At 42.8% G+C, this 21,379-nt stretch overlaps 1 protein-coding gene across 2 annotated transcripts in view; it reads right to left on the bottom strand.

Annotated features, from left to right (window-relative positions):
- The window catches only part of SYNGR1 (synaptogyrin 1), a 40,564-nt gene that overhangs the window by 5,903 nt on the left and 13,282 nt on the right, over positions 1-21,379 (bottom strand). For both annotated transcript variants that reach the window (XM_044301060.1, XM_044301061.1), the window contains exons 2-3: positions 3,680-3,917; positions 1,304-1,449 (exon numbers count right to left, since the gene is read on the bottom strand). In XM_044301060.1, the coding sequence (XP_044156995.1) occupies positions 1,304-1,449; positions 3,680-3,917 (384 nt within the window). The remainder of the gene's footprint in view (positions 1-1,303; positions 1,450-3,679; positions 3,918-21,379) is intronic.

Raw genomic sequence — 21,379 nt, 5'->3', positions numbered from 1 at the left:
AAATTACAAGACAGTGAGATCCCTCCGCCATATCAACCAGCCTGCAGGATCCCCCCACCAGTTGCAACACAAGTTGCGAAGTGGTTAAAAAAAAAAAAAAATAAAAAAAATTACATTGGACAACAATTCAAAAACAGTAATTCCATAGAACTGGTAAATATTGGTATGCAGTCATGAAATCCTACTGATGCTACTTACCCATGAAACTCTTCACCCAGGGGCTGCATCAACATAGTGTTTACTATAAATACCAGTGTCCTGCCTATAACATGCCAGTAGGTGAAAATTTTACTAATCCAGTTGCAATAGTAAATCTAACTGTATGGATATGTCCACATAGGACATAATTTGCAACAGCAAAATCCACATGATTTACATGCAGATTAGGGATCATGCACAACCGTGATCAGGAAACACGGTCCGTGTGTCGGCCTGCGAGTTTAGTAGAAGAGATCCGCAATCAGATATGATCGGACTGCGTCATAAAAGACTAAGATGGCGGCCCAGGTGATCCGCCAGACACACTGATCGTGTCTCTTGGACCAATCAAGGTCGTATGCATGAGCCCTAAAGCTAGTATTACACTGGCCGATTGCTCGTTCTTTGCCAGTGGCAGATTGTGCTGTCTAATCACGATCTGCTGCCAGCAAAAAACTAGTCTGTATGGGGACGAGCGAGGGCATTAACAATCGCTCCTCCCCATACTGTGGAGGAGATTGCTGCATGTCATAGCAGTGGTCTCCTTCACTGACGAGCAGGCAACTGCCAGGAGGGAATGCTTTCCTCCCGACAATCGTCTGTCTGATCTTTTAATGTAATACAGCCCTTACTCAGATTTCATTGTAGACCTCACCCTGTGCATTGCAATGGATGAAACATGCAGCATAGATTGAAATGCTGTGAATCTGAAAGCCACGCCACAGGTTCACAGTGCGTGAAGTTTCTTAAAATGTCACCCACTTTGCCGGCACTGTAAAGCCATTTGTCCCATGCAAATTCACAGCGTTTTAGTTCCATGTGGACATACCCTAGACGTATATGCAAATAGTCATTTGAATAAGCACCACTCTGCTGCATTTAAGGGAGGACAACTGTGCTAGGAGTAAAATAAGGAACACTGACATGCACCAGACATGTTCTACCTACTTACATGCCTGAAGGTTCACATTGTTTTAGATATGCAAACAAGCTACACAACAAGTCTTTCCCATGGGTGCCTCCACAGTGACTGACCTCATAGTCTCACTTCAGTCTATATTTTGATGACCAAGTCCAAACGTATATACTTTATAGTACGACTCACCCAAGTAAAGATGGAGAAGAACGAGAACGCTATGGCTGCGCGGGCAGCATCTGCTCCTTCATTCATTGGATTGTCCTCTGGGTTAGACACTTGCCATTGGTTGGCCAAAAAGCAGAAGCCAACAAACCAAAAAAACGACCAGAGACCTAAAGCCAAGACATGAAAGGATATGAGGGACATTTGCAAGATCTCAGCTGGTAGGCATCCATTTTCATTTAGAAAATTCACTATCATTCATTATAAATATTCTGACTTCTGATTAGGGATGAGAGATTCAATTTCGGATGAAACATCCGAACTTGATTCGCATAAAACTTCGTTCTAATACTGTACGGAGCAAGTGGCACCTTGGAACCGAACCGTTCGGAAAATATTTCTTTACAGTACAAATTAATTTATGAAGTTATTACCCCAAGTCTCGCGAGACTTCACAATGCAATAACTTCAGCTCATCGGAGCTAATACATTCTAATACTGTATGGAGCTCCTGTGCCGTCCATAGTGCGCCCTCTGCTGATGAATGGCATTAAAAAGTCTATGGCATCTTGGAACACCATAGACTTTTCCAGGGTGCACCCGTGCCATAGGCTTGTCACCACTGTTCTAGGGGAACAGCTCACCATCTACAGCAAGCTGCAGGACCTTCCGTGATGTCACAGTCACATGATGAAGGTTCTTCAGCCCAGCACTGCATAGGAGGACTAAACTTGGTGAACTGGGTACGTGTCATATGGCGTGTGAATAGGGAGTCCTCTATGCGATTGTGTGTGAATAGGGTGTCATACAGTATGTATAAGGTGAGGTGTGTGTAAATAGTGTGTCATCTATACAACGTGGGTAATATATATATATATATATATATATATATATATATATATATATATAATAATATATAAATTAATATATATATATAAAATAGTGGGCATTACTACGTTAGAACCATATGGTTGTTAGAAAAAATGCCCAGGGAACTTCTTTAATTCAAACAGAATAAAAAGCTATCAAAAAGTGTTATGTACCCAAAATGGCAACAGCTGAATTGCTGTATTCATGCCATCACCCCCCCCAAAAAAAAATAATAATAATTATATTTTATTAATAATAAATAAACCATACAGTCAGTATACAGAACCCAAAATTATGAATATGTCTGCAAACCTGCAAAAACAAAGCCCCCATGTGGGTAGGTCAATAGAAAAAAATTAATTTATGGCCTTGGAAATGAAGCACCAAACTAGTCATGTACTTAAAGGCATTAAGAATGAAGTGACCGGCTGAGCAGTGATCATAGTAGCACCAAAGGTGTAGTCTGGACTAGAAATAAATGGTGGATTTTGTCCAAAAACAATGCACCACTTCTGTCCACAGATTGAGTAGGGTTGAGCTTCAGCACCAAATCCAACCTCTGGAAAATAAAAAGTCTGTATTTTCTTCTAATCCTGGAAAACCCTGTTAACTTAAAAACAGCGATTCACCCCTAATTGTTCCGATTTCTTGTTTAACTCAGCAGGAGCTGTATAAAGCCGTATGCAGGAAGGAAGCCTGGATTTTATAATTTCATTAAAATTAATTAGTGTAGAATTGTGGATCCAGCTAGGATCTTAAAAGGTGTTGTGCAGCAATATATATTGATGACCTATCCTCATGATAGGTCATCAAAATCTGATGATGGGGGAAGGGGGGTTCCAATCCAACACCCGGGACCCCTGCTGATCAGCTGTTAGAAAAGGAGGCGACGCTCCATGAGAGCTTCCTGTTCATTACACTTACTTACACTACGTCGCCACTGCAAAGGAAATTATGCGTATTGTAATGAAGAGGGAGTAGCACTCTTATGGAGTGCCGCCTCTTTAAACAGCTTGAATTCCCAATGTAGCATCCTTCCAATTATGAATCTGTGTAGTGCCATTCCTCTGTTAGTTCTGCAGAGGGTGTGCCTGCCAGTCTGACACCAGCAGCACTGCTTGGACAGTCAGACACAAGCACTACTGGTAACACCCAGCAGTACCCTTACTGCAGACTGCTGGCAATTTATCTGTAAACTTCTAGCAGGAATGATGAAAGAATGGCACAACATAGTCATCATAAGAACAGATGCTCCAGAATTGTTATTACATGGGGAATGCACGTAGTTACTAAAACAGGCATGTCGGGAGAGGCGACAGGTCCTCTTTATGCAGCTGATCGGCAGGGCTCCTGGGTGTTAGACTCCCATCGATCAGATACTAATGATCTATGCAGAGGATAGGTCGTCAGTAGAAAAGTCTTGGAAAACCCTCTTAATTACGTATGACTTAGGCCAGTAATGTGTTAGACATTCTTAAATACCTAAAATGCTTTATGCAGCATGAAAGGAAATAAGTAAAAGCAGCTTACCAGACACAGCAATGTCAGATATTACAGTTTTTTTGCGGTCTTTGACACTGCTAATCTGTGGAAAGTGGACATCTACTGCCAGGTACAGAATGGAGGTGAGGAAGGCCAGCACCCCTACCGTCACACCATAGTTGCAGGCACTTTGGTTTTGGTTGAAAATGCAGTGCTCCTCCTCCTCGCTTGCCTTATTAATGTATCCCTCATTAATTATGCACCCAAAGACCACAATGGAAAAGACCTGCAAAGATCAGAAAGAATAAGTTGAAGAAATTCAACAATGACATAAATACATAATTCTAAGAAAGCTTTCTAATAGAGCGTAGGGTCCCCCTGCCCCCAGAACAGCCTGCAGGAATTAGATTACAGATTCTGCTTCATATGATAAGATCATGCAGCCCCGACAAGTTTCCTGTCCGCACTTTCATGCCGTCAATCTCCACATCCATCACGCTGAGGTCTGGTGACTGTGCGGGCCATAAGAGAACAGAGATGCTTATAAGGCTTGTAGCATTGCCCCTGAACCAAAGAAAGAAGGTGCAACATCTGGCGAGGTTCGTATCACGTGCCTCACACTAGGGCGATTCAAGAAAACCAAGCTGAAGCGCTCAGTGAGTCATACAGGAAAGTAATAGGACACAAATACGTGACATAAACCAGGTATTTACTAGCTACGTCCCTAAATTCCCAACACTGCCCAACCTACACGGCTTAAAGAAGTTTCCAACTTTTTAGAGAAATTGCCTTCCAGCAAATCTATGGCTAGTAAAGCATGTCACTGATCCCCACTCAGAATCAGACCAGGGGAAAGATATATGTGGGACTCGCCACCAGACACTGACTGTGGGGGAGAGCCGCCCGCACCGCTGTCTGACATACATTGGTGCCCCATATTCTCGTCATCCCCACAATAACAATCAGAGCTGGACCAATGATACCTCGATCTCCCCCCTCCACCCAGACTAATCACATTCCGACTCACCATCCCCACCGCACCCCCTAAAGCAGTCAGAGAACTTGTTCCCCATCCCCCCAGGCAATCATTTTCAGGCTCACCGCTCCTTACCCCAATCCCCCAAAAGTAGTCAGAAAGCTGGTTTCCCTTCATAACCAGCTTCCCCTATCCCCACAGCAACACAGCTTAGCCTAATTCAAACAGATGGGTCTTAAAGAGGACCTATACCCTCTCCTGACTCTGGAGCATCTGATCTTATGACTATGCTGTGGCATTCATTCATTATTCCTTCTAGAAAATTATGAATGAATTGCTACCAGTTTGAAATAAAGGTCCAGATGGGTGCAACCAGTTAGGAGCGTGTCCCTGCACAGTCTGACACTGGCAGTAGTGATTGTATCACCCAACTGGTAATACCCAGCTGGATCTTCATTGCAAACTGATAGCAATTCATTCATAACTTCTAGAAGGAATAATAAAGGAATGAGCACATACAATCATAAGAACAGCTGCTCCAGACTTGTTATTACTTGGGATATGCAAGTATTTCCTAAAACTGATTAGTCAGGAGTGTGACTTGTCCTTTTTAAGCACACGGGCTTTACCCACCCCCCCCCCCCCATATACCACAGAGTCGTGTGAACGCATTGACAAGAACAGATCATCTTCCGACAACATTTTCCATGTTTTTCCCTCCAGTAGCAGGTGAACACTACAGTATACCTACTACGCCTCATCTTTATAACTATACTGCTGTATATAGCGCACGTGTTCATATGATATTCTTAGCGCTTTCACGGCCCTCTGAGTCTATTTTCCGCATTGGGTGTAAGATGAGCTGCACATCCTGCACCTGAGACGATTCCAGTGTCCTTCTATGCACAGACATCATTTTACTAAGGCCTGCGCCTCTTCTTGAATTTCATGCCTCCTCCAGCAGTATCAGCCTTGATAAACCAGGGCCTTCCGATCTTCTCCACGATTCTGACACTTCTGCTGCAAGGAGGAAGATGATTTGTAACGTTCTCTTCACAGGATATGGTCTTCATTGCTGTAGAGATCTGGGACCAGACTCTTCCCTCACAGAACAGTGGGAGGCATGAAGAGCGTCCTCAGGAGCTGGCTGAAGTCTCACCATTTAGAGAAGCACCACCATAGACCAGGCACAGTATGGAAAAAATACTGAATGTGTGTAGAAATAATACTGCCATATACCTATATGAACGCGCAAATTTCATAATATCTGGCACTATGCTTCCGTTATTTTCAAGTCTACACAGCAGCCATACCACCCGGACTGGCGTCTTAAACAATGAGCATACAATCGCTCTCCTTAATAAATTTCGAGCATTTTCGGACAGTCCATGCAATTTCTGGTGTACATTATAGTAAATCTGTCAGCAGCTGGTACAGTTAGACGCCATTTTCTGTTAGCTATAGGTTTTATACAGCCTGGATAACCCCTGTAATCCAGTACAGACCGCTAAATTATTCTAGACCCTGTGATTGCAAACATCAGTCCCTATACTTCAGATCCCATATCAGACCTCTTTAATTATTCACCCCCCCCCCCCCCCCCTCGCTCCCAGAATCTCTTCTGTAGGCCAGACTCCAGATGACCCCGCACACGATATCCCTTACGCAGGCCAGCGGAGCTTCTGACACTGGCTGTAATCATGTGCGCCCAGATCCAGGCCCCGCAGAAGAGGAGCCGGGAGTGAGGAGAGATATTGGCGGTTACTTATTGGATTAGCTATCATTCAGGGCGATGCAATACGGGTAAAAGCACATGTGATCTACTAAATAGCTAGTTGCTGTTTGCTAATAGCCGTACGGTTTTCAGGCAATCCATGTGACCAACAGTCAGTGAGCTGGCACTTATTTCCTTCTGCATTGTAACGCCTGCTACGTGGGGCGTCCCCCTCTCATTGTCCCAGTTAGGACAAAACTGCTTACACATGATCAGAAGCCGAACTAGTCATGCACCATGTGTACGCAGTTTTATACTTGGGGCTCCAGGAAGGTTCATGCAATGTATTTACACTTTATACGAGCTGGCGACTACGAGGGTTACATATTTTATGCACGCATCACTTACTGTATTGAACATGGTAAGAGATATGAATTTGATTTGCTTTAAAGATATTGGGGGACATGTTGCACCAGAGTTATGGTGTAAAATGCCCCAAAAATAATGGCATTCTGATTTGCGCCAAATAATAATGTTTTGTCCTTCTCTTTTGCCAGAAAGAATGAAAAACACTCCGGAAAAGGGGTTTGGAATGTTAGAGTGGGCGGGGCTGCCAAATTGGGGTATATTACGCCTCATTTACCAACATGTATGTTTGGCTTAAAAGGCGTAAAATGTAGCAGTAGATTACACTACCACAGAAGCAAGCTTACACTGCACGGCAGATCAGATAGATATTACTTTTATAAAATAAAAAAAAGTCACTATTTTAGAGATTAAGGGGGTCATTTATTAAACAGAAATACGCCTATATTAGGCTACTTTCACATTTGCAGCAGTGTGATCCGGCGGGCAGTTCCGTCGTCCGAACTGGCTGCCGGATCCGCCACTGACTGAAAGCATTTGTGAGACAGATCCAGATGTGCTCGTCAAAGCGGACAGACGGATCCGTCTTGTATCTTTTTTCACATTTTTACCGTTCTGCGCATGTGCAGGCCGGAATGCCGGATCCGGCACTAATACATTCCTATAGGCATTCTGGCAAGTCTTCAGATTTTTTTCGCCGGAGATAAAACCGTAGCATGCTACGGTTTTCTCTTTTGACTGAACTGAAGACATCCTGATGCATCCTGAACGGATTGCGCTCTCCATTCATAATGCATGGGGATATGCCTGATCAGTTCTTCTCCGGTATAGAGCCCCTGTGACGGAACTCTATGCCGGGAAAGAAAAACGCTAGCGTGAAAGTACCCCAAGACAGATTTCTGGCCAAGTCTAAAAAAGTGGGTGCAGCACGGGCTAGTGGGCTCATCTCATTTAACATTTTATACTCTAATGTTTTAGGTGTAGAAAACGGTCTTAATGAAACAAAGCTAGGACCATGTCTTACATTTAGAAAAGGCGGAGGATCCGCTAAAGTTATGTAAAGGTCCGCGCCTCTACATAAGGGCTCATGCACACGATAGTGTTGTTTTTTGCGGTCTGCAAATTGCGGATCTGCAAAAAACGAATGCCGCCTGTGTGCCTTCCACAATTTGCGGAACGGAACATGAGGCCTATTATAGAAATGCCTACTCTTGTCCGCAAAGACAAGAATAAAACATGCCTCATCATTTTTGCGGGGCCACGAAACGGAGCAACGGATGCGGACAGCACAGAGAGTGCTGTCTGCATCTTTTGCGGACCCATTGAAACGAGTGGTTTCGCATACGGAATCAAAATACGGCCCGTATACAGAACGCATAATTTTTATTTATTTTTAAAAAAAAACACGTTCGTGGGCATGAGCCCTAAGGCCCCTTTCACACGGGCGAGTTTTCCGCGCGGGTGCAATGCGTGAGGTGAACGCATTGCACCCGCACTGAATCTGGACCCATTCATTTCTATGGGGCTGTGCACATGAGCGGTGATTTTCACGCATCACTTGTGCGTTGCGTGAAAATCGCAGCAAGCTCTATTTTTTGTGTTTTTCACGCAACGCAGGCCCCATAGAAGTGAATGGGACTGCGTGAAAGTCGCAAGCATCCGCAAGCAAGATTTTCACGCACTGTTGCTAGGAGACGATCAGGATGGAGACCTGATCATTATAAATTTTCCCTTGTAACATGGTTATAAGGGAAATTAATAGCATTCTTAATACAGAATGCATAGTACAATAGCGCTGGAGGGGTTAAAAATAATAATAATAATAATTTAACTCACCTTAATCCAATTGATCGCGCAGCCCGGCTTCTCTTCTGTCTTCTTTCTTCAGGACCTGGGTAAAGGACCTGTGGTGACGTCACTGCACTCATCACATGGTCCATCACACAATCTTTTACCATGGTGATGGATCATGTGACGGGCCATGTGATGAGCGCAGTGACGTCACCACAGGTTCTTTACCCAGGTCCTGAAGAAAGAAGACAGAAGAGAAGCCGGGCTGCGTGATCAATTGGATTAAGGGGAGTTTTATATATATATATATATATATATATATATATATATATATATATATATATATATATATATATATATATTTTTTTTTTTTTTTTTTTTATTAACCCCTCCATCCCTATTGTACTATCCATTCTGTATTAAGAATGCTATTGTTTTCCCTTATAACATGGTTATAAGGGAAAATAATAGAAATCTACAGAACACCTAACCCAAACCCGAACTTCTGTGAAGAAGTTCGGGTTTGGGTACCAAACATGCCGATTTTTCTCACGCGCGTGCAAAACGAATTATAATGTTTTGCACTCGCGCGGAAAAGTCTCACATTTTCCCGCAACGCAGGAGGCCTAACAGTATCAGATTTTCAAAAAGAAAGCCAGGCATAGAATATCGCTGTACAATATATTAAAAAATATTCATTTACTAGTCTCTGCGTTAAATACAGGAGATGGACACAGCAGCCCTGGTTTTCGTCCGGAATCTTACACTATAGTGAAGAAATCCTAAATAAAAAAATAAAAAATAAAAGGGTCTCAGATTTGCCACTTCCTTCAAACATCTATCAATCATCAATATAAACAGGCCGCTTTTAGTGCTATTCATGTGTACATGTGTCTAACACCAGCAGGAGTCACAGAATGCCGCCTGGCTAAGCTCCACACATCAAACACAAGAACTCCTGAGCATCACAAGACATCGGTCACATTGGCCATGTTAATTCAATCAGAGAAAACTGCATTCGTTTGGCATGTGACCTGCAGGAAATGATGCCGCAGCAGGCCTTATAATACCGCCCTTGTGTTCTATAAGCACACAGCCTTCTATTGTTCCCAATATAAATACCGAAAATACAGGAAAATGTCCCACTTTAGTGCAGCACGTACCGGGTCATTTACCCAACTACATAGTATATGGCAGAGGTAATCAGGTACTTCTTGTAAAGCCCCTTTCTCACGAGCGAGAATTCCGCGCGGCTGCAATGTGCGACGTGAATGCACCGAATCCGGACCCATTCATTTCAATGGGGCTGTGTACATGAGCGATGTTTTTCACGCATCACTTGTGAAAATCGTAGCATGTTCTATATTCTGCGTTTTTCACACAACGCAGGCCTCATAGAAGTGAATGAGGCTGTGTGAAAAATCGCATTGCATCTGCAAGTAAAAGCGGATGCAATGCGATTTTCACGGATGGTTGCTAAGGAGATGTAAATAAATAGGGATGAGGCCCTTTCACTTTAGTATTTTCCATTATAACAAGGTTATAAGGGAAAATAATAGCATTCTTAATACAGAATGCTAAGTAAAATGTCCTTTGAGGGTTAAAAAATAAATAAATTACTCGCCTCATCCACTTGATCGCGCAGCAGTTATCGTCTTCTTCTTGCAGGACCTGCACTGACGTTACCGCGCTCAGTGTTGAGCGCGGTGACGTCAGTGCAGGTCTTTTTGCAGGTCCTGCAAGAAGAAAGAAGACGATAACTGCTGCGCGATCAAGTGGATGAGGTAAGTAATTTTTTTTTTAACCCTCAAGGGACATTTTACTTAGCATTCTGTATTAAAGAAGGCTATTATTTTCCATTATAACCATGTTATAATGGAAAATAATAAAATCTACAGAATACCCAGTAAAGAAGTCCGGGTTCGGATCTGGGTACCACATTTAGTTTTTTCATCACGCGCATGCAAAACGCATTAAAAACGCTTTGCACTCGCGCAGAAGAAACTGAAAAACGGAACGCAATAGCAGACAACACTGACTGAAATTGCACGGGTTTTCCGCAATGCACCCTGAACGTATTTGGCCCTCACCCGCGGCGCCCGTGTGAAACAGGCCTAAAGGTCCACATACCTAGATCTGCTATTGGGTGAAGGTGTAGCAATAATTTGTTAGTTTAACAAATGCCTCTAATCCTGCCCAATCCCCTTTGTGCCCCCCACTCAGTAGTGGTGCCCCCCATGCAATACGAATACTCTCTTAGTGCCTAAACACAGTAAGAATGTCCCCCTTAGTACCTCTCAATAATGCCTCCCTAGACAGTAAGTATGCCAATCATACAGAGGGATGCCTCCTTTAAGCGCTGTACACAAAGTGCCCGCCTCACAGACTGACGCCTCATATTATGGCCAATTTAAATACTCACCTACCCCAACTTCCCCCAATGAACAGAATGGAGCAGGTGGGCTCTGGTCTGTGCTGCCATTGTATACGGTTCAGCGTTGCAGGCCCAATGACGTCAATGCACCGAGCCTGCTGGTGATGCACAGAGCCCACTTCACCATTGTATTCAACTGTATCCTGAGGAGGCAAATACAGCTGGAAGAGATATATGTAGAGGTCCGTACAGCTGGCATCTGCAGTCTGCCAGATGGGTACTCCTCATATGTGGAATATCAGTACTGTATACATGAGCTCTATTCCTGGAATACAGGATCACTTTGATGCCATTACTGTAATTATGTTTGGCCTCAAACCCAATTACCTCTTGTATTCTCTGACTAAACAAAGACAGAACTTTTTGCCAAGACATGGTACTAAATATCGCTGTAGGCAAATGGATGTTCTGTGCTCTCCCCAGCAAAGGGATGACTATATGGCCACATTCACACAGTCCGTATTGCGTAATATTTCAAATTTCATTTACACTGAGGAAGATTTTCCACACTAAGGGTCCATTCACACATCCGTATGCGTTTTGCAGATCCCCGCAAAACACCGACATTCACACATCCGTATGCGTTTTGCGGATCCCCGCAAAACACCGACATCGGCAATGTGCGTTCCGCACATCGCCAGCAATCTCATAGAAAATGCCTTTTCTTGTCCGCAATTGCTGACAAGAATAGGACATGTTCTATTTTTTCGTAAAACGGAAGTGCAGATCCGCAAATGTGGATGCGGACAGCACACTGCGGCCCCATTGAAAATGAATGGGTCGGCACCTCTTCCTCAAAATTGCGGAACCGATGCGGACCCATTTTGCGGTTGTGTGAACGGACCCTTAAACTGTGCTGCAGTACAGATTTTGAAATCCTCAGCATGTACACCGTTTGTGCGGATGCATGCAGATTTCACCCTTTCCAATGAAATGCGTAAAATCTGGGGCAAAATAGTCTCTAAATCAGGGGTGCACAACCATCTGGTAACAGATACCATTCTGTGCGGCCCCCAACCATCTGGTAACAGACATGTATGCCTATGTCTTGTGGCTGCTCACATGCATTTTTTATGTATTTCTCCCATTAGATGGGAGTCCTAGAAGTGTAACTAGACATTAATAGTATATAATGTGTGTTCAATATGCCATAAGTACAATATTTCAGTTGTTAACACACCTTTACATTTTAATTGCGGCCCTCGTCATTGGTTCAGTCTGGCAATGTGGCCCCCAACCAGGAAACGTTGTGCACCCCTGCTCTAAATCCATGACAAAAATCTGCACGTCCGGATTTTGGTGGGACACGTAGGCTGCTGCCTCAAGTATAGCTGCCCATACACACAGTCTAAGGGTCCATTCACACGTCCGCAAATGGGTCCGCATCCGTTTTGCAATTTTGCGGAACGGGTGCGGACCCATTCATTTTCTATGGGCACCGAATGGATGCGGACAGCACACAGTGTGCTGTCTGCATCCGCATTTGCGGAGCGCGGCCCCGATCTTCCGGTCCGCAGCACCGCAAAAGATAGAACATGTCCTATTCTTGTCCGCAGCTTCGGACAAGAATAGGCATTTCTATAGGGGGTGCCAGCCGGTGTGTTGTGATCCGCAATTTGCGGGTCCACAACACACCACGGACGTGTGAATGGATCCTAATGTTGATCAAAATGGACGATTTCAGCCAAAAAAAACGCTCGGCACTTGAAATTTAACCACAAACAATTCTTTTAGCTAACCAATGATATACCTATACCAGCACCGTTTGAAAAGAAGTCAGACATGTTTAAAATTTTCATCTCATAGATGGATGAAAGATCTTTCTTTAAAAGAAGGTTTCCCGAAATAACTCTCATCCATCACCCGGTTTCACTGAACTTGTATATAAGTGAACGCATTGCACCCGCGCTGAATCCTAAACCGGTCATTTCAATGGGTCTGTGTACACGCATCATTTCTACTTTGTGCGAGATTCGCAGCAGGTTCTATATTCAGCATTTTTCATGCAGCCCACGCCCCATACAAGCAAATGGGGCTTCAGTGAAAAACAGAAGGTATCCAGATGTACACGTAACCTGGATGCAATGCGTTTTTCACTGGCGGATGCTAGCAATTTTTTAAGCGCGTGAAAAACCCATTGCAGCTGCATGGAAAAAACTGAAACCCTGAACGCAAATCGCAGACAAAACTTACTGAACGAGCTTGTGAAATCAGGCGAGTGTCACCAAGTGCATCCTGAGAGAATCCGTAACGCTCGAGGAAAGGGGACAAAAAGGCAATATGACTAAAAGCTGTATGACCGTGCCTGCGAAACAAACGTTCACCAGATGATTTGTTATTCAACCAGCAACAAACTTCTATCCAAGGGTACCTTCACACTAGCGTTGTTCTTTTCCGGCATTTAGTTCCGTCCTAAGGGCTCAATACCTGAAAAGAACTGATCAGTGTTATCCCCATGCATTCTGAATGGAGAGCAATCCGTTCAGGATGTCTTCAGTTCAGTCCGTTTGCCTTTTCAAGATGGAGATAATACCACAGTGTGCTGCGGTTTGATCTCCGTCCAAAATTCCGGTTTCCCATTGCCAGATCCGGCCCCGAGTGTTCCGGCAAAACAGATCCGTTTTTTTTTTTTTTTGCGGTCTGCGCATGCTCAGATCGCAGAAAAAGAAAAATGTAACCGGTTTTCCGGATGACACAGGAGAGACGGATCCGGCATTTCAATGCATTTGTCAGACGGATCAGGATCCTGATCAGTCTGACAAATGCCATCAGTTTGCATACGTTTTGATGGATCTAGCCTGCCGGAATCCTCTGCCGCAATGTGAAAGTACTCTAATGTGTATGGCCACCTTATAACAATTGGTATGCAAGTCAGACTGCTTTTTCTTTCAATAAGGCCGAATGCACACGGCCGTTGTTCACGGCCGTGAGCGGTCCGTGGAACCGCGGCCTGGATTCCTGCTCAGTGCAGGAGCGCACGGCGTCATAGCAACCAATGACGCCGTGCGCTCCTGCACTGAGCAGAAATCCAGCTCGTCGTTCCACGGACCGCTCACGGCCGTGAACAACGGCCATGTGCATTCGGCCTAATGGGAATAAGTGGCAGACGGACTCAAAGTAGGGACAACATTTTTTTTTTTATTTGAGGGAAAAAAAGTGGAATAAGTTCTAAATAAAAGAATAATCATTACTCCCCTACGGCGATTGGCTATGCTAGTAGTCTGAGCTGTTTACTGTCCCTCAAACCTGGATCTAGGAAGAGAACAGCAGGGACTGAAGTGACATAACGGCAGTGGATCAGTGATGTGAGTAAAGATTTTTAATCCCATTCCACTTCCAGGTAAAAAAAAAAAAATACTTCCCCTGCAAAACCCATTTAAAAGCATCACGTATGCCTTTTTAACCTAAGATTAAAGTATACCCGATACATGTACATTTTTTTATTCCATAAAACTAAAGTATATAAAATTCCATGGCATTCACAATCTCTTTTGTAAAAGCCTATAGAGTGTTCTGTACGTGGCAAATGGAAGAAGTTTTCCGGTACGTTTGTTCTTCGTAGAGTGTAAATTGAATTCCGCAGAGAGGCGAAGTGTCGGCTACACAGCAGTCACCTGAACAGACCTTTTTCTGCTGCTGTCCACCAGTCCAGTCATAGTCGATGCATTCGTCCACATACACAGACAGCACCCCTCTAATCATCACTGCTATGAGGGGGCAGCCATTGGCACTGTATTTGGGAGCCCTAAAATAGCGGTCATGGTAATGAGGGTCCTGTGCTAGGTAATTTGGGGGAGATTTATCAAAGCTGGTGTAAAGGAAAACCACCTTATTTGCTCATAGCAACCAATCAGATTCCACCTTTCATTTTTAAGAGCGCCTACTACACTCCTCTACACTCTTTCTGTGTGTCTGTAATTCTGACCTCCCCAGCCTTATCAGCTTTCTGAGCTCCCTAGAAGAAAGTAAACATAGTGGGAAGTGAGGTCACTGCACTACTTGTGAGAGAAATGCATCTAGCTGTGGGAAGACATTAGGGAAGCCCAAAAAAGACATGCTCCTTCACAGTTATGATTCTCCAATGAAGCACAGCAATTATGCAAGTTTTTTTTTTCTTTTTTACACAGGTACACTTTAAGTCTGCAGCAAAAAAGTCCAAATGGATCCAGCGAGTAAAAATCAATTATTTATTTCTTCATAAAAAAATAAATAAACAAATAATCCTCCTGCATAAAATCAACGCGTTTTAACCATAAGACAGGTCTTTTTCATGGATTCATAGTATTAATTGCTCATACATGCACTTTTCTGGCAAGAAAATTGTTCCAAAACTGCAATGTAATTTCATGAAAATTATCATTTACAACAACTTCAATTTACTGTTATGTAGTTCCATACTTAAAAGGGTCGTCTGCTTTCAGCAGGAAACCAAACACCACATGTGGTCAACCTGCAATAACGAACTGATCATTACTTACCTGACAGTTTCCACACTGCCACTCTAGTTACTCCAGCGGAGCTCCAATTACGGTACTGCAGCAGTGACATAACATTGACAACATGTAACCGCTGCAGCCTCAGCAATGCATCGGAAAGGGCAGCGATTGGCTGCAGTGGTCACATGTTGCCTGCTGCAGACACTTAATCAGAGCCAGGAGAACAGGAGCAATGGTGCAGAATCTGTTGGGTAAGCAACAATCTATCCTTTACTGCAGGAGGACCACATGTGCTGTCTGATTTCCTCCTGGAACAGGACAACCCCTTTAAATGGTTACCCTTCCACTTTTGTTGGGAATACAAAAAGATATGCAGATAGAGGAGGGAATTTGCTGTGGTAAAATGCACATGATGAAATGCATCCTGTATTGGACATGTTCAACACCTGCATAAAAGTAGATGCAGCCAAGGAAACCCAGGAAAGGGGCCATGTGGATAAATCGCACTAATACCGCCACCATATGGATGTAGAGACCACCGCAGACCACTGTTTACATATCCCATCCATGGGCAGCAGTGGGTCATCACATGAACTGTTGAGGTAGGGGATAAATGAATTGCCACTTATGTCACACAGCACAGTAGCTGATGGCATCTTAGGATTACTATAATGTGGCTGACCCCTTTAATATAAATAAATTGGAAAAATGCTTATGTCCAGCGGGGGATGGGAAGGTATTGTAATCGGTCATTTTTGTTTTCTAAAGCAATTGAACACGGAGAAGACGCTCTCATTGGGAAGAGCAGGGTTTTATGCGCTACAATCAGAATGAACTGTTCCCATCCTAACAAAAGTTTTGTAAATTAATGTCCTAAATGGGTTTTATTATGATATTAACAGTATAATTTGGAGGAAAAATTATGTGGAACCTCAGAGAGGACTGAGAAAGACACAACATTCACAATATCCCACCCCAGAGCAGACTGGAGCGAGGGACAGATGGACTCGGCTATCCTCTGCGATGCTAATCCATCCTTCTCATTACCCTTTTGTCTTAATCTCCATCCTGTTCTTCTTCATCTGACATCTCTCGTGTTCTCGCTGCCAGCTCTGGTGATCCTGCCGCATTATAAGATCAGGAGTAAAAACCAAAGCCTACAAATGCCTAACAAAGTAACAGTGCTACTAAGGCCACAAGAATAAGAATATTCATTCTATTGTCAAATGGCAGAGGTTTAGGATCAAATATTCTTTCCAGTTTCCAGGCATAAAATGTGTGGATTTCTAAACTTAGAACAGCGAGTTATCGACCATGTATTTATCAATACGAGATCGGAGGGGTCCAACTCCTGGCACCCCAACCGATCAGCTGTTTGAGGAAGCCATGGACTCACCAGAGCTTCTCCTTGCAGCTAACCATGCACAGCACCGTCCACCTGAGCTTGGCATCACAGCTTAACCCCATTACAGCGAATGGGACTGAGCTGCACCTAAGCCACGTGACATCACATGACCTTCGCACAGCTGATCAGCAGGGTTCCCAGGAGTTGGATCCCCATCAAGAGTCCACCAAACAACAGCCCCATAAAATGTTAAGTGGTTGCAAGGTATTTCACCAATAAGGCTGCTTTTTTGGTAGCTTAAGGGCTTATTCACGTCAGTGAATGAAGGACATGTGTTGCAGCCTAGCAGTGCATGTAAAATATAGCTGACACACTGAGGGCAAAAAAAAAAAAAAAAAAAAATAGACACATGGACCAACAACGAACCCTTCACGGACATTCTCATGGATGAAATACTATTTCAACAGGACCGCAAAAGTGTGCTGTCTGCATCCGTAGTCCCGTTCCACGGTCCCGGACAAGAAGTGATTTTTATCATAGTGCTGGCCATGTGCGCAAAATGTGTAACGCACATAGCCGGTATCTGTGTTTTGCGGATCCGCAATACACTATGGCTGTCTAAATGAGCCCTTAAGCTGTTTATTTTTAAATAAATTTGCCAAGTTTTCCTTTTTCATTTCCGCTGTACTATGCCACTGAAAATTAAATACTAACCTTCTGCAAGCACCAGGGTGGATTTGATTTAAATCATAGTTTTCTACATAAAGACTAATTATTGCTGGTATAACTTATAATATGCAAGTAGATGAAGATTTTTAGAATAACAACTTTTCATATTAGTTTGATTAGGTTCATTCTGTATTCATAGGTTTGTAGATGTAGAAGTTAGGGTTAAGGTATTTTTCTCAACTCTGTTCATGTTATAACATTTTTGCTGTGAAGAAGAGGCATGTGATCTCTGCTGAGTCAAATTCAGTTTTGAGAACTGCAAAAGTAAACCAAACATCTGTGATAATATCTTGTAGGCAGAGAAACTGCCCAATAATCTTACAAAAACCTTTGGAAGAGCATGACATTGTGAATGGATTAATGGAATTTATTTACCCAAAAAAATTAAACATATACAGCCTTATTCTACATAATTAAGAAAAGAATCTTTATTTTACGATGGAATAACCTTTCGATGGTAATATATTTTCCTCAAAAGGCATTCCATATAAAAATAAAAATAAATCCAATTTTTTAGATTAAAAAAAAATAAAAAATAAATATAAAAAAAAATATATATATATATATATATCATTATTTGTATCCACCCTGGCCAGCACAGAGACATAAAAATCCTATATAGTTAAGGAACCCATTGAATTTACCACTGCTGCGAGGAGGAAGGTTATCTGCAAGGTAATCCTAATAATATCATCATCATCAACTGTAGAATCAGGATAACAGTATGACGGCTCTACTGTTCTCTTGATAGACCTAAAAAAAGATGCCCACAGAAGAGCAGTACATTGATGAGTGTAATGTGTGATGCCCTAATTCAGTTAATAAAAGACTGACTGGAAAAGTTAAGCAAGATTGCAAAGAGGAAGTTAAAAAAGGGACAAAAACAGGAATTAAAATACATGGAATGACAACAACAACAAAAAAAAAAAACACCCAGCTAATTGTTTAAATAAAGGTTACGAATAACATTGTTTGGTTGTTAATATGTGCTAAAAAAAATAAAAAAATATTGGTTGGAAGTGTCTGATTGTGATATATAAACAGGAATGAAACAAAGGACATATGTAAAGTGGGCAAAAACTGTTACAAAAATTAAATGGAGAGAAAAAAAGTTCTTAGTCTTCTTCCAATGAGATTGGCAGGAAATGTACACAAATCCAAATGGATTGGATCCCCACATGACAATCAGATAGGTACAAAAACACAAGGGAATTCGGCGGCACCAGTACGCTGGCTCAGGTGCTATGTCCAAGGGAATGAGCTTCACCCTTAATATATATGCGGGAATGGGACAGCACTCCAAGACTTGAAAAGAATAAATTCACCCATGTGAAAAAATAGCAGCAACGTTTCAGCTCACAACAGAGCCTTTGCTCAGTTGTGAGCTGAAACGTTGCTGCTATTTTTTCACATGGGTGAATAAAGATAATTATTCTTTTCAAGTCTTGGAGTGCTGTCCCATTCCTATATATATATATATATATATATATATATATATATATATATATATATATATATATATATATTTTTTTTTTTATTTTTTTTTATATTTTATTTATTTTATATTTGTCACCTAATTGCCTGACAAATTCCTCTGACCAGACATGTCCCTCTCCATGTTATAAGTGCACCAGTTTTGCTGCGTAGTGTATATCAATAAAGGTTGTTAGTAGACAGGTCTGGTCATACGACCCACTATCAGCAGAAAAATCACACAAGGAGAATGCTCTTCCTGTCAAGGATGCGGCACTTAATGTAAGACATTGGTGCCAATCTTCCAACACAGCGTTTAAAATGAACTCGAAGAGGACCCGACATTACAATATAAGTACCTGGCATTGTAGGGCATATTAAGGAGATGTCCTTGCGCTTATTATTTATTTTTTTCTTTGTTTCCTCGCTGTGCCCCCCGTTCTGGTTTCTCACCCTGTATGCTAATCCATACCATCAGTATAGGGAGGAGGAGATAGGCGCGTTTCTCAGGGAAACCAGAACGGCGGGCACAGTGGGGAAATGGAGCAGCCCATCGGAAAAAAAATAATGGTAAGGATATGCCCTACACTGCCAGGTACTTACCGTATATTGTAATGTCAGGACCAGTGAAAGGTCCTCTGTAATAGGGATGAAAAATGAAAAACACTAAAACTAAAAAGAAACCTCCGGTAGCCAAAGGGTTAAAAGTGTTTTCCAGGACTTTAATACATGATGACCTATCCTCTAAATAGCTCTTGATAGGTCATCAGTATCTGATCAGTGGGGGTCCGACATCTGGGACCCCTGACGGTGCATTCTCAAACAGCTGATCGTCAGGGGTCCCAGATGTCGGATACTAGGTCATCGGTATTAAAGTAAAAACCTTTAAGGCCCCTTTCACACGGGCGAGTATTCCACGCTGGTGCAATGCGTTAGTTGAACGCATTGCACCCACACCGAATCCTCACCCATTCATTTCTATGGGGCTGTGCACACGAGCGACAATTTTCACGCATCACGTGAAAAATCGCAGCATGCTCTGTATTCTGCATTTTTCACGCAACGCAGGCCCCATAGAAGTGAATGGGGCCGCGTGAAAATCAAGCAAGCAAGTACGGATGCAGTGCAATTTTCACACATGGTTGCTAGGTGACAATCGGGCTGAGGACCCGATCTGTATTATTTTCCCTTATAAAATGGTTATAAGGGCAAATAATAGCATTCTGAATACAGAATGCAAAGTAAAAAATTGATGGAGGGGTAACATTTTTAAAAACAACTCACCGAGTCTACTTGATCGCGTAGTTGCGGATCTCTATCTTCTTCTGTAATGTTGAGCTGCCGGCTAAGGACCTGTGGTGACGTCACATCACATGATCCAATCACATGGTCCCTCACCATGGTGATGAACCATGTGATTGGACCATGTGATGAGCACAGTGACGTCATCAAAAGTCCTATTCCTGTGCACAGAAGAGATGCCGGCTGCGCGATCAAGTGGATTAAGGAGAGTTAAAAAAAATATTTATTTATTTATTTATTTTTTTAACCCCTCCAGCCTTATTGTACTATGCACTACTATGTACTATGTTTTAAGAATGCTATTATTTTCCCTTATAACCATGTTATAAGGGAAAATAATACACTCTACAGAACACCTAACCCAAACCGGGTTTGGGTACCAAACATGCCGATTTTTCTCACACGCGTGCAAAACGCATTACAATGTTTTACACTCGCGCGGAAAAAATCGCGCATGTTCCTGCAACGCACCCGCACCTTTTCCCGCAACGCCTGTGTGAAACCAGCCTAAAAGCGACCAATTCCTTTAACACATTAAAAGGGTTGTCAATGTTTAATACTGATGATCTATCCTCGGTGAGGGGGCAGACTCCCAGGATCTCTGCCCATCAGCTGGTTGAAGAGACTGCAGAGCTCTGCGAGTTCACAGTATCTCCAGCACAACTATACAGCTCTGTCCATCGAGTAGCTGACTGATGTGGTTACTGTAGCACTAACCTCATGGACTGCAATGGGGGCAGTATTAAAGTAACCAGATGGATATGCATTTGTCCAGGGCTAAAACTAAGGTTATCGAGGGGAGTGCAAGGTGTTGGACCCCTGCTGATCAGATATCGATAGGCCATCAATAACAAAATCCTGAAATATTACTTTAAAGGGAACCTGTCACCGGGATTTTGTGTATAGAGCTGAGGACATGGGTTGCTAGATTACCACTAGCACATCCACAATACCCAGTCCCCATAGCTCTGTGTGCTTTTATTGAGTAAAAAAACAGATTTGATACATATGCAAATTAACCTGAGATGTGTCCTGTCCCTGACTCATCTCACATACAGGACTCATCTCAGGTTAATTTGCATATGTATCAAATAGCTTTTTCCCCCCCCCCCACAATAAAAGCACACAGAGCTATGGGGACTGGATATTGCAGATGTGTTAGCGGCCATCTAGCAACCCATG

The sequence above is a fragment of the Bufo gargarizans genome, chromosome 7, assembly GCF_014858855.1.
Source record: "Bufo gargarizans isolate SCDJY-AF-19 chromosome 7, ASM1485885v1, whole genome shotgun sequence".
NCBI classification, from domain to species: domain Eukaryota; kingdom Metazoa; phylum Chordata; class Amphibia; order Anura; family Bufonidae; genus Bufo; species Bufo gargarizans.
Note: the sequence above shows the minus strand (reverse complement) of the source record. Positions and strands in the feature narration are given on the sequence as shown.